The sequence below is a fragment of the Varroa jacobsoni genome, unplaced genomic scaffold (assembly GCF_002532875.2).
Source record: "Varroa jacobsoni isolate VJ856 unplaced genomic scaffold, vjacob_1.0 scaffold_338, whole genome shotgun sequence".
Classification (NCBI taxonomy): Eukaryota; Metazoa; Arthropoda; class Arachnida; order Mesostigmata; family Varroidae; genus Varroa; species Varroa jacobsoni.
In genome coordinates this window covers 403,657-416,561 of record NW_019213240.1, presented here as the reverse complement: position 1 = coordinate 416,561, position 12,905 = coordinate 403,657, and the positions used below count along the sequence as shown (strand labels likewise).

The following is a 12,905-nucleotide window of genomic DNA, read 5'->3' as shown; positions in this document are numbered from 1 at the left end:
TAGCCTATATACTTGCTGTCAATTTATCTCTCCTGTCAGCTATGAGAAGTATAAGTCTGTTGAACTATAGAATTGTTCGCTTTGAGTATATAGTATTCCTGTGTTCAAATAGTACTCGCGACATTACAGGCTTGCCATAGGTCGCAATTTTTGAAATGAAGTCATTAGAAGCTGGTCTTTGTATTCCTCATGTGGTCGTAAACAGGCCATACAAGTATGCACTTCACTGTATGGCTCATCTATTTGTACAGACCCTCATCGTGAGCAACAGAACAATTGAGAAGCGCATTTAAAATAAATCGTCCGTATCACACTAGTTCATAGTCGAGACAAACGTCTTATTTTGTAGCACAATCTATTATTGTAGATATATTTGTCTTTCAAAAATGAGGAAAAACATGTCTCATGCATATCAGAGTGTGTGTGTGTATGTGAACTCCAACTTATTAGTGTGCAGATAATTATATAATTTCCTTTTACTGCTCAAAATTCCGATATTTTCAATGTAGCCTGCTCGTTTCAAAATAACATTATATTTGGTGGCGAATGAACATTCATTTAGAGGCCAAAAAATATGTATTTTAATATGAAATAATAACTTTTCCTGAAGTTCCTTCAATCACGTCAGAGCTTCGAAGAGGCGTGGTATACTACAATGCCATACGAACAATCGTCTACAGTGTTAATTATTATTAATATTATTAATTGTCCTTTCTAATAGCTAAAATAACCGTGGTCGATGATTTAGCGAACTATCTATACATTAGACAATTTTTATGAATTTTTCTATCTATTAAAAGCCAAAAAGCTTTTTCAACGTATTTAGTTCTTCTACCAACTATGTAATGCTAGAAGCAGTATTACGTTGGATAGGGCCAGTAGGTAGATGTCCAGGCGTCAGAATCCAAGCCTTTCTATAATAAAAATCATATTTTTTACATTGATTATTATTAGTGGAAAAAATTACAAGAGGCCATAAAAATATAGATGCATGCAACGTTAAGCCAATCGGGAAAAAGGCTTGTGAGCTTACGAAACAGGACAACTTTCATATTTGCTTATTTGATTTTTTGACCATAGCATTCACTAAACCCTGTCTTTTGCATAATGTTTTAGTCCTTCCGAACACGTTCAGTGGAATGGCTTAAGTAAAAAAACTCAGCACCTTCAACGGTATTCTATGCATCTTTAATTTCAACCTAGATATATTCCTCATCTCGTATCATGCGTTTCCGTTCGCCACGACCTTTCTGATCACCAATACCCGCTACTGATTTTGCCGATCAATACAAGATAGTTGTCTGAACTAAACTGGCAAAAGCAACATAAGACAGCCTTTTTTTCTGGTCCCCGAAGATTCTCGGTATTGCTTCGACCTATTACCACTCCACATTAATGCAACAGGGAAGTTGAAGTCATACTAGCTGTCGACGTCGCATCGCGGATTTGCACTTCATTCCTCAATAACTCTCATTCTCTAGCAATGCTTCTACGATCCCTTTGCTGCTGACCGGTATGCTATGCCCCCTACACTCTAGCTCCGCCTCTCCACACTGCACACTAGTTAACATTGCATTAGCTACCAGAGGGCGCTGGCCAGCGCCTTCGCCATCACTGCGCACGGTCGCGGCGGGTCTTCGAAAAGTACGTTCATTCGTTTGTTCGTAGTCTTTATTTGGCTATGTCGAGTGGGAGAAGAAAACGGGAAGCAGCACCAGTAATAAACAGCTTGAACTTCTCATTCGATTCTGTCTGTGTATGTGTGAGAGCCACTATTATTACTGCTGGCGATGGTGTTGTGTATGAAACTTTGCTTGCGATCCGCGCTAGGAGCCGTTTAAGGGACTACTTTTGGGGGCCCGCCATTACGAACCATCATTGCTATTTCCATTACGGTAAATTATTGTAGCAGCAAAAGCAGCCTGCACCAGCAACACCAGCGCACAGAAAAAGAAATAACCGTATTTCAACTAGTGCGTGTTTCTGTATCTCTCTATAAGTGAGTGCGTGTGTTTAAGAAGCCTGCTTCACACAAGTTCTTATCGCAGTTTCTCGTTCGGCTCTACTTAGAATCGTGTTTTAAGTTATTCTGTTTCTGCTGCACTCTTCCTGTGGGGCCCGCGAAAGTTTTTCGTTGTCGAATGTTTTTACTTTTTACAGCTCAGTTTTTGGTCTTGTGTCTAAGCGCACAACTGAAATCGAGCGTGACAAGGAAATTTCTGCTGACCGGTGCAGCGATTGCTGAACAGCAGCAGTAACACTGAAGAAAGTGTGGACGAACAAACACATAGTGCAAAGTGAAAGGAAGTGATCGGGAGACTGCATGTGACTTCACTGGTTGTCAAAGGGAAATGTGGAAGTGAAGTAGTCGTGAGAAGGTGCTACGCTTTATCTACTGCGGAGTACGACTAGCGATTCGGCAAGGTAGGCAAAAAAGAAAAAAATTTGTTGAAGAAAGAGAAAATGCCGGAAGCTTAGTTTCTATGATTGTATGCCAATAGTGTGCTTCCGTCTGCTCAAACAAGCTATTCGAAGGATGACAAGTAGAGTTTCAACTAGTCTGCCTCGTGCTTTGAATTTAATCCTGCCTAGGTACTTCGAAGGGCGCGCGCAGCTGGGCTTTCGAACTCCGCTGCTTTCGAGATAGATATCAGTCGCCTTCAGGCAAAAGCAATTAATGCCCCGATGTCTTCACTGACCTACCAGTCATCAAAGCGGCTATGCAATTTCGGCAGGGTCGACAGACCTTCAAAAGCTCGTGTTGCTGGATGACCAACTTGATCTCCTTCCTTTTACCTGGCCTACCTCCGTTCACCCACGCAAACAGTGTTTTCGACGTGACAGGGTGAAAGTCTCTCACCCTTTACTTCCTTACTCAGCAGATAAACGACACATAAGAAACGAGTCGAAAACCTCAAAAGTTGTCAGGAATTACTTAAAAACACAACATACCACGAACAAAAACGACGATTTTTTTTTTATTGAACTATCGTTAAACTAAACACTTCAATATTGTTTGAAGTTATGTGTTACACTTCGTTAGAGTGATATTTAGCATGAGATATCAAAAATCATAATCTCTCCCGCGCGCACGAAGTTCTATGTGACGTCGCCTATTCAATAGACAAGCCGCCAATACGGCCTAAGCCGGTAGCCTGAGTCCTTCCACTTGGTTCTGGCCTTAAGTCGCTGAACAACGGCGCGCTGCTGCGCAGCGGCAGCACTACCTACAACAGTGGTAGAATAGATCAAGTCTAAAATGGGGTGCGTGGCGCCGGAAAGAGCGTCATGACCATCCATTGCTGGAAGCGGTACCGCTTTTGTAGCGGCTGGCCTGGTCGTACAATTCATGCTACTACGGGGACTTGTGCTGCATTTCGTCCTCGGTTTCGTTCTATTCGAATGTTTACCTAGTTGTCTTTCCGCATCCTAGAGAGTTAGTGGCGACGATTATTAGGACTAACGAGCGATCTTTTCTCTCGTCACAGACAGAACACATTCATGCACGAAGACATCGGCAAGTTGATATGCATCAAGAACGAACGTGGTCATTGTAGAATAAGCAATAGTTATATGCAGATAAAGCCAACGACGGGCTATATGAACCTGAATGTGAAGGATGAACTTGCTAAGACTTATTGTACGAGAACGTTGAAGAAACAAACAAGATCAGCATTCGGTTTATCCGTTTGCTTATCACTGCACTTAGCAAGATTAAATACATCTCGGTTCTTGGTTTGCAGACCCTGGCCGGAAAAGAATATTTAATATCGTCAAGTGTTTACTTCGATACAACCTACTTCTGTCTACAAATCAGCTGTGCGTCGTCATATAGCAGTCAGTTTGTTCCGGTTCCTCGGTGGGAAAATCGATTTGCTTTTTAACCTAGGACCCTGTATCCCTTTTATTCCTGGCAGTGTTCGCCATTATCCTCGACTGTTGAGCTGCACTTAGTCTTCGGTCGCGCGCAATTCGGCCTTGCTTTCCGTAGTTTTTTTCTCTTTGGGATCCGGCCTCTATCTTTGTTTAACTTACTTCAGCAGTGCCCTGTTTTTTACTCCCTCGCAGCCAATTTCTTCCTCTGTGTTTCTGCATTTGTTTGCTTTTTTTCTTACTCGGCTTCGCGTGTGATTATTCGCAATCCGTCGCTCGCGGTTCTCTAATGGTGGCAGCGACGCCGATAAACTAACCGCCGTTGCGAGTTGATCTTTGTTTATGCGTGTGGGCGCCGGCTGGCCGCCTTTCATGGAAGCTAGCTGCCTGATGGTCGAGAACCCGGTCGATTTATTTGGTCGTCGCTGGTTGTTCTCTAGTGCTGGATATGGGTCTAACATACAGATTACTCTACAGATACTATGGGTCCCTCCTGGTGTAGTATGACTGTTACTCGAGCCTCCACCACTCGCGATCGCCTTCAGCGTCTATGACAACGACGGTCAGCGCGGATAATGTTAACGGGCCGCTGCTAGCTCGGACTGGTTGGGAATACTCACCGGTCGTCGTAGATAACAACGACAACCATCGATACCGCACGACGCCGCTTATCCATAGCCGTGTAATTCTCGTGATACTTACGATGACTAACCATATCTTTGGCATACATGATGTAGAGAACCATGAGGGCTTCCGCGGTATCAAAGGCTTGAGACGATCATCGAGCGAGCTTCGTTCCTGTGGTTACAGCACTGGTTGCGCTTTGGGTTCAATGCTGTTTATCATGTCACTAGTTATGACGCGTCAACGATTAACTGAAAACAAACGCGAACGTCTAGGGGCTGAGGAGTAGTGAAAAACGCTTCGTCAAGTAGATATAACCTCTAGCACAAAAAGAGCAACTAGTAAAAGTGAAGGGATAGCAACACACGCTATGGGACACGATGGAAATCGGCACGATTTCGCCACCGTCACTGACTAATGTATGTGATTTCGTAACTGGTATTCATACGAAGCTATTGTTAACATGTTCATAGGAGCATATCGTCAGTACGTATTAGCAGAAGTGAAAGCCAAAAGACTTCTAAGAAACATGATGGAACGGATTAGAGATGGCAGTAGCATTATTATATCACAGGGCGACGCCAGTGTTGACATGTCAGGTATTGCCGATAGCGTACAATCGAGAGTTTTTCTGTGTCGTAGAATTCGTTAACTGGAAGAGACGCTTGTCCGCACGGTGGCCGATCACGACTTGTTCAGACTAACTCGAGCTATCGGGACCGGAAGCGTCACGGTAATTGCCCTAAGCAAATTACCATTGACTTAATGCTGTCTTGCTTAGCAGACTTAGTCAAATCGAGAACCCTGCTTGTGCCCGCTTACCCATCTAAATTTCCCACCTACGCCAACGATTGATTCGCCAAGTCGTGTTGAAATGTAAGTACCTCAGCATGATTCTGATGTCAACGTATAGTTGTTACTCAGTCGACGCTGTATGTCGAAGGAAACGTACCTGGGCTCTTCAGCCCGTGGGTCGGTATTTATTGTCAAAAAATCGAAGGTCGCAGTCTGCTTTTGGCAGCTCGAACAATCTAATTTCAGTCCATATACGTGGTAGTGCAGAGGTGTTTTGTCCACAGACCTAAACACACGTAAGTGGTGGACCCCCCCCCCACTAGGACTGGCTAGAGCTAGCGATGTATACACCAGACAAGCATTTTCAGGATTTCCAGTACCAAACAATTACAATGAGCGTCATAGAAAGGTTCTATTTGACCGACTCGGGGCGGCCTTGGTTATAGCTGAGGTCTTACCGGTCGTCTAGATGATGTTGCATTACCTCCATAACGCATGACGTGTCAGGCATATAGTTTCCATGATATGAAATAACCGTTTAAACGGTCGAAGAATGTCGCTCTCTAAATGTACTAAGACTTCTGGTCCTCTCCTATAAATCAGAGTCAATTGACGAAGCGATCGTAACATGTACGGATGACTGCGACATCGGGAATGTGTCGAAACCAGACAGATTCGAAATGACCACTATTTGCTATTATGACAAATGAACGATTTATAGCTTGAAGGTAACGTGCCCGACTCAGACGTTTTCCAATCTGTTGGCAAATGCTGGCCAGACGCCAAGAAGACCGCCGGCTATTATAGGTTAGGTAAACTCGAGCCTTCTAATTGTAAACTACTGACAGTGAGTCATAGTCTTGAACGTGTTTGTTTTTCGGAACTAGTTATTGATTTCAGATTGAAGTCAGACAGAGGAGCTTTACAAATGCGACAATTCAAGGTTTGTGCCGACCTTGGACGTTGGCTATTGCACTGTCTAGCAATTATTAGTTACTGAGAAGAGTTTCCTTTCAACCGTTTTGTCGTATAAATGCTCGTTTATGCCGGCTCTAAATGATACCTGTAGAAGTATTCTTACTGTCTTTCAGTGTGTCTGTTAGAGCCCACCGACCAACTAACAAATGACGGTGTTGAGCCAGTCACGTTAATTGGGGTTACGTGAAGTGTTTCGCTGTCGATCACCGTCGCCATATTTATTCCGAATCCATAGCCATTCAAACGTTGACTTATAGCGTACGGCGAATCAACTCAACACACGCTCACAGCTTTTTTCACGTACTTTTCCAGTTATCTGATTGATTCGTAAAGATTTGAACGTATAGCAGATTTCCAGTTCTGCTCGGATAGTTCTGAGCATTTGGTACTTTTGTACAATGCTGTCGCTTCAGATACCAGAAGTGACAAAAAGTATCCAAGCATAAAGTATAAAAGAATTGCTGTTTAGAGAAGTTTCATCTCAGTTTTGTCTCGGGTAATTTATGACGGAGAACAAACGTTTTGGATGAATCTAGCTCAAAAGAACTATTCTGCGCGTCGGCAGGTTGTTGTTGGATGACTCGGTTCCACGTATGTATAATACTAGCAATAATAATAATAATTGAAAAACGCTCAAGGCCAAAATAAATGTGCCCATTTGTATCAGTGGTTCTCGATATAAATAACGCCACTGACTCTACGCCGTATCGATTGCTTGTTGTCCGAGGCCGTCCTCAGAGTTCCACAGAAATAGTTCCGCGTTGAATTTAACTTCCGCTCATGAGTGACCGATTAATTATACACAGATGAATATCCAGATGAAATATAAATATATACGTATCTGGAAAACCTTATTTTGTGTAAAGTTGCTGTACACTGCCTGTCGATACGTGAAATAGTCGCTAGCGATGGGCAACTTGGCTCCCTCGAATTGAAAGAACGACTATATGGGCATATGCCTGTATGTGTGAAGAATGGAAACAATGACGAATTGGCATGCCGTTATTAGTGCGGCTATCATGAACCTTGACAACCTGACTGTTGCTATTGTTGTTTAAGCTTTAACCTTCTGCGGAGTATTAATCTATTTTCGTTAAAATGTAAAGTAAAAAAAAATTCCTTGCTCTACGCTTTATTTCTACCTAATAACGTAGGTCCCGTTTTTTTTTTTTTTTTTTTTCATTTAAGGATTTTTAAATTCCTGTTTGACTAAGTAATGTCATGTTACGGAAAAGGGCTTCCTTGGTCCAGAGGCTTCCTAGCAGACATTTTGGCAATATGTCGCGCGTCATCTTTCAACAGACTATTTACTTTGGAATAAAAGTATAGTGTGAATGGTCATAGTAGATAGGTAACGATTTTCTATAAGTGTTTTGCCCAACATCTCGTTTACCATCAAGCGCTTGAGCGAATGTACATAGAAAGAGAGCTTTTTCTACGTGTGAAAAAAAAAAAAAAAAAAAAAAAGGTAAACTTAGTACATTCTATCAAAACTGGAACAGTCAGGGTAAGGGGTTGGACGCAGGATGCATCATTAAGACATATCATTCGCTTGGATTGGCCACTTCTTTTCTCACTACCATACGAAAGATAACCTATTAGGTAGGTCAGTGAATTGTTGCCCGCCCTTCTACACTGCTTTTCATTTACTAATAATGAAAAATTGACAATTGATTGTATTTCCTCAAATTGGGCAGCGTTCTATCGAAATAAAAAATGTTCTATCGGTTGTTTACGCCCGGCCTCAAACGCTCTTTAAGATCTCTCTTAGAGCATACGACATGTATGTATGTAAATCGACATTATGAAACATTCTGTATTCGTTACTGTTTTACTTATGCTGCCATAGATGTACTTCAAGTAGTATTTAGTTATTAGTCAATTGCTATACATTTACTATGAACTTTTACTATCCGTGCGCTGTTTCTCCTTAGCCACCGTGTTGTCTTCAATGCGCGCGTATAACTCTCATCAGGATACATAGACTCTATAGAGTTGCAAGTCAACTATGGCCGATGATCGTCGCTAACTTGCTATTGCGTGAGCGTTCCGAACGGGAGATCGTTCGGATGGACGCGCGAGCGTTCTGGCTGACAAACTGTGCCTGCTAGAACCAGAAGCAATCACGATCCTTCCGCTTCCCTCGTTTCTGTTTAGCGGCGCTGCTTTTCCATGACGGCAATCATTACTAGCAATTACGACACATGGCTGATATTCGGTTCGGTCTGTCATTTGGTAGCTTGTTTGGCTTGTAAAAAGAAAAAACAACTTCGTTAATTGATTCGTTGCCCCGATCAGACCGGCCAGTGCAAAGTAGGGCAACTCTGCCAATCGCTCACTGCTGGCGGCGTTCCGCCCTTTGTGATCGATGCGCCAATTAGTCAGTTGTTTAAAACGATACTGCCCTAGTAAATCAAAAATAAGTTTACGCGTGTTGACATTGAGCGACAAGCTGCAATCGGGCTGGCACTGAAGATTTGGAAAAAATTACCTTCTATCGTCATCTAGTGATGCAATCAGCCCCATCGATCTCACAGTGATCTTGGTCCTTGAAAAGGGGCAACTTCAATTAGATCTTCTTGCCTATATTGTGACCTACGTTGAGCAACATTTGCCTTATGAGCAGCACGAACGGTTTGCTCAGTTGCGGAAGTATTTTTTCTATTATTCCTTATTCTACAATTCTTAATCTGCTCTCGTTATACTACGTTACTACGACGACGTTGAAAATAAAAGGGTATTTGTTTCCTTCACTTCAAGGCTGCTGTCGTTCATTCTGTGTACCACTATTTCTATGTACGCTGTTCGATATGTGTAGTAACACTAAAACGCATATCCTGACAAACGTAACAATCTAACCCGCTTAAAGAAATCCGACCGAAGGCAGTGGTCTGTTTCTAGAATTCCTGCCAATTGAGATGTTACTTCAGTTGAATGCAGCTCATAAAATAAGACGGAGAACTTCACGCATTAGTGTCATAGTATTCACGAGTCACAATTACTCTATAAGCGTGTAAACGGACAGCCTCAAAACCCAAACAAAGCAATCGAGGTGTCAACTCTACCTTTCGGCGTGCGTTTCACGTACAAGCCGGTGCAAACTACAAACCCGCTTTACAGTTTAGAGCCGCGGCTCAGTAGATTTAACCTTACCATAATTATTAGCATTGCCGCTTGCACTGACTAGCAGTTAGATATCAAAATTCTGAGTCCCGCTATTGTAGAAGTAGATTTGGCCTGCCGATGGAACACGAGCTTGAGTTCTTTCAAATCTACGCTTGCTTTTCATCATATCAGCACGACTTCATCACCGCCATTACTACTGTCCTCGTGCATGCGCAAGAGTCATATCGGCGAGGAGTAGATGAGCAACAAGCGACGATAGACGCTGTATCATTTCGCTTTGCCAGAGACCGTCTCATCTTTTTTCGACACCGAAGTAGTAACTACTATGTATTTTCAAAGTCTTCTCATGACGCCGTCTACCGTCGATGGTGGATCAGTGGCTGGCTGATTGAGCGTAATCATTACCATAATCAGCTAATCGAAATATGTAGTGTGGTCTGCCGTCTAATAGGATATGTGTTTGTATGCACCGAGAGGAGCACGAAATGAAAGCGGCTGTACGAAACCGCGTGAGAGTGTGTGGGGACTCTGCTTGCGAACGCGTGGTTCTCTTTGCGCCGGCGTGCATCGGTGTGTCCGACTGAACATCTGCACAGCAGGAACGTGCCAGATATGTGCATGCTCTATCGGCCCATTGGTCCGTTTATTGATTCATTTACGTCGGGCAGTTCTTGTATGGTCGGTCGGTCGGTCGGTCGGTCGGTGGGTCCATCGCCCTTCGTCCACGCGTGCGTCTATCCCACAGCAACCGATGCAGTAATAACATCAGCAGTAGCCACGATTGCACTAATGCCAGGAGCGGTTACACTCCCCCGTCTTGGTCCTACCCGTCAACTACGGTGGCGCATGAACCCACGCACGCACAGCCTTGTGCGTCGATGGCGAGGATGATGATGACGACGACGACGATGACGAAGCCAGTTACGGCGATATACGACAGAGAAACCGCAACAAAACAGCAGAAGCCAGTGAGCAAGAGAGACAGCAAGTGTCACAGTCGGCCGTTATTCACTATAAAGCGTCATACTGGTACGGGTAGCAACACTTCTTCTATAAGATAATGCTAGAACCATTACCGTAAAACCAGCAGCGATAATGAACCTGATAGCAGCACTAGCAGTGAGTGCAGGGCTCTAATGAGCAGCGTTAACTACCGCTAGTCCCAGAGTAGTCCGCAACGAAACACAAGTCAACGGCAGGCGCATCCGTCACTGAGACAACACTGTGTGGCCATAGGGCCAGAGAACTGAACAAAGCCAGTTTCTGCTTCGTTTTTATCGTATTCGGATACGCTCGAAGACGTCAACGAAGTTCGAGAGATATACATATAGATATCTAGTCAAGCGAATGCTGCCAAAAATTCAGCTGGCTACATCTACTTTGTACGCAAGCACGATCGAGGCGTCGCATGTTAGCTGGAGTTAGCGCCACCGCTGCCACAGTTCCATAGAAGACCGGACACAGTTGAATATTCACTATCGTAATAGTACAACTGGAAGTCATAGAACTATTACGATTACAAGGCCCGGCGACGGAAAAGAATCTCGAATAGGGCAACATCATGCCGCTGCTGCTGCTGCTGCTGCTGCTTTAGCCTAAGAGAAGGGAAGCAGACCCAGACCCAAAGGCAGGGCAGAGTGAAGAAGCAACTAGGGCCTTTTACTCATTCGACAGGAAGCCGCGGCACAGCAGCACTACACGCTACTGTCGCTTGTTCACGCTTCGGTCATCACGATTGCTTTCAACAGGCCTTTTTGTACTGGTGGTTGTCGTCTCTTTGTTTCTTCATTTTCCTCTTGTTCACCTCTATGTCCCAAAACCGGCCACAGCGGGAGGCGATCTACATCACAGTTTAAGCTCTCACACACGACGGCCTAACGAACAGGCCCGGCCTGTGTATAAATTTTAGGACCTTAAGCTCTGACAGATTTGCCAATACGGCCCTGACGAGGCCGGCCAGCAACTGTTGAACAGAGGGAGTTAAGTACTCTAGGGTAGCTACTGGGGCGGCCGGCGAAGAAAGCTAAACAACTAGCAATAGTACCATTTCACAGTAAGCAGACGAATGCTATACCGGTGAACTGCGGCCGTTGGGGATTACAGGAAGGGCCTGTTCTTTCTTCGGTGCAACTCCCCTATCCTTACGATCCTGCGCCTCTTTCCGGCGTTGTAGCTGACCCTATATCTGGGTACTATTATCCGACTGGCTGTACGTTGATCCGACTGATGTCTTATGTAATAGAGGCCCCGAGCTCTACATTATATAGAAATGAATGGGCAGGAGGGACGTTGTTAAGCCCCTTTAGGACCGTGACGAATCGGCGGTGTTGAGATCGCAAACTTAACTGTCTCGTGCCCTCTGAGCTGTGCACAGTTTTCCTCATTTAAAAAAATTGCCGATTAACGCAGTAAGTGTTGATCATCATCATTGTCGTACGTGAGAAGAAGTGAGGCCTGGTTGGATACTTTGCTGAGGGGAACCTACTCAATGATAGTGATTGTGCGGAACGGTGATTCTTTCACGCGCGAAACTGGATAATGAAGGCTGTGATCTAGAAACTGAAGCATATTGTTTTGATGATAAAGCTATTGTGATGCTATAGAGCCCTTACTATTGATCGCTTAGCATAGCTCAACTAGGCCGGATATTTATCGACCTGAAAAGTGCGTTACGTGTAGTTCCTTAAAAGGACAGCCGACTACTACGAAAAAATAATCGTTATAGGTCAACTGGATAGCTGGGAGGTCAGCACGCGGCAACGACCCACCGCATACAACCCAGGATAGCAGCTACTTGAAAATATGCGAAACGAGTATGGCTTCCTATATTTTCAGTGTTGCGTTTCCGATATCGGATGTTGGTGTTATTAATATGAGACCTTTTATGCGACTATACAATGGACACTCCTTCGTTAAATCTATTTAGTTTCTCTATTGGAATTACAACAATTAATAACGGTAGTCCCTAGAAAATGCTTTAGACAAGTTGTAGAATAGTAGAAGTAATGACAGTTGATTAACTGAGCAACTGGCAGCGGGTCTTTCGACACGTTCGAATGTTGCATCGTTCAGTGTGACACGGTACTGCATGGCGATAAACATATATCCATATAGGTGCGAAATACGAAAAGATGAGATTCTTATTGTCTGTTCCGATGACATTGGACTAGATACGCAAGTAGCGATAGAGTCTATCGCTTATTTCTTTGGTTGTTAGAAGTTTTAGTTAAGTTTTAAGAAATGTGGTCTAATGGCAAGAACAACGAAATCAGGTAAAGTTGACTAAAAATCAACTTGTGTGTGTCTGACTCGGAAAATCAGATAGGTATCTCTGATAAGAGGCTTTTCGTATATTACGTTATTCGGTAAAGAAAGACAGCTTTGATAGATTTTATTGAATGAATTATTTCTTAGAAGCGGAATGCCTTAGTATACCACTACTATAGGAGATGCTTCTTTTGACCCAGTGGGTAAATGCGTGAGGCTCGAAAGCTGAAATCGCGTATAGC

General features: G+C 43.7%; 1 protein-coding gene across 2 annotated transcripts in view; it reads left to right on the top strand.

Moving 5' to 3' along the window:
* The first annotated feature begins 1,677 nt into the window (after positions 1 to 1,677).
* Positions 1,678 to 12,905, top strand: part of rhea (Talin_middle and talin-RS domain-containing protein rhea) — a 49,837-nt gene continuing 38,609 nt past the window's right edge. Inside the window, exon 1 of one of the 2 annotated variants that reach the window (XM_086967925.1) lies at positions 1,678 to 2,424. Coding sequence is in view for 1 of the 2 variants with exons in the window: in XM_022831523.2 (XP_022687258.1) it covers positions 12,199 to 12,209 (11 nt within the window). In the remaining variant the exon portion in view is untranslated. Of the gene's footprint in view, positions 2,425 to 11,150; positions 12,210 to 12,905 lie in introns of those variants that run through there. The other variant, XM_022831523.2, reaches the window with a different exon arrangement.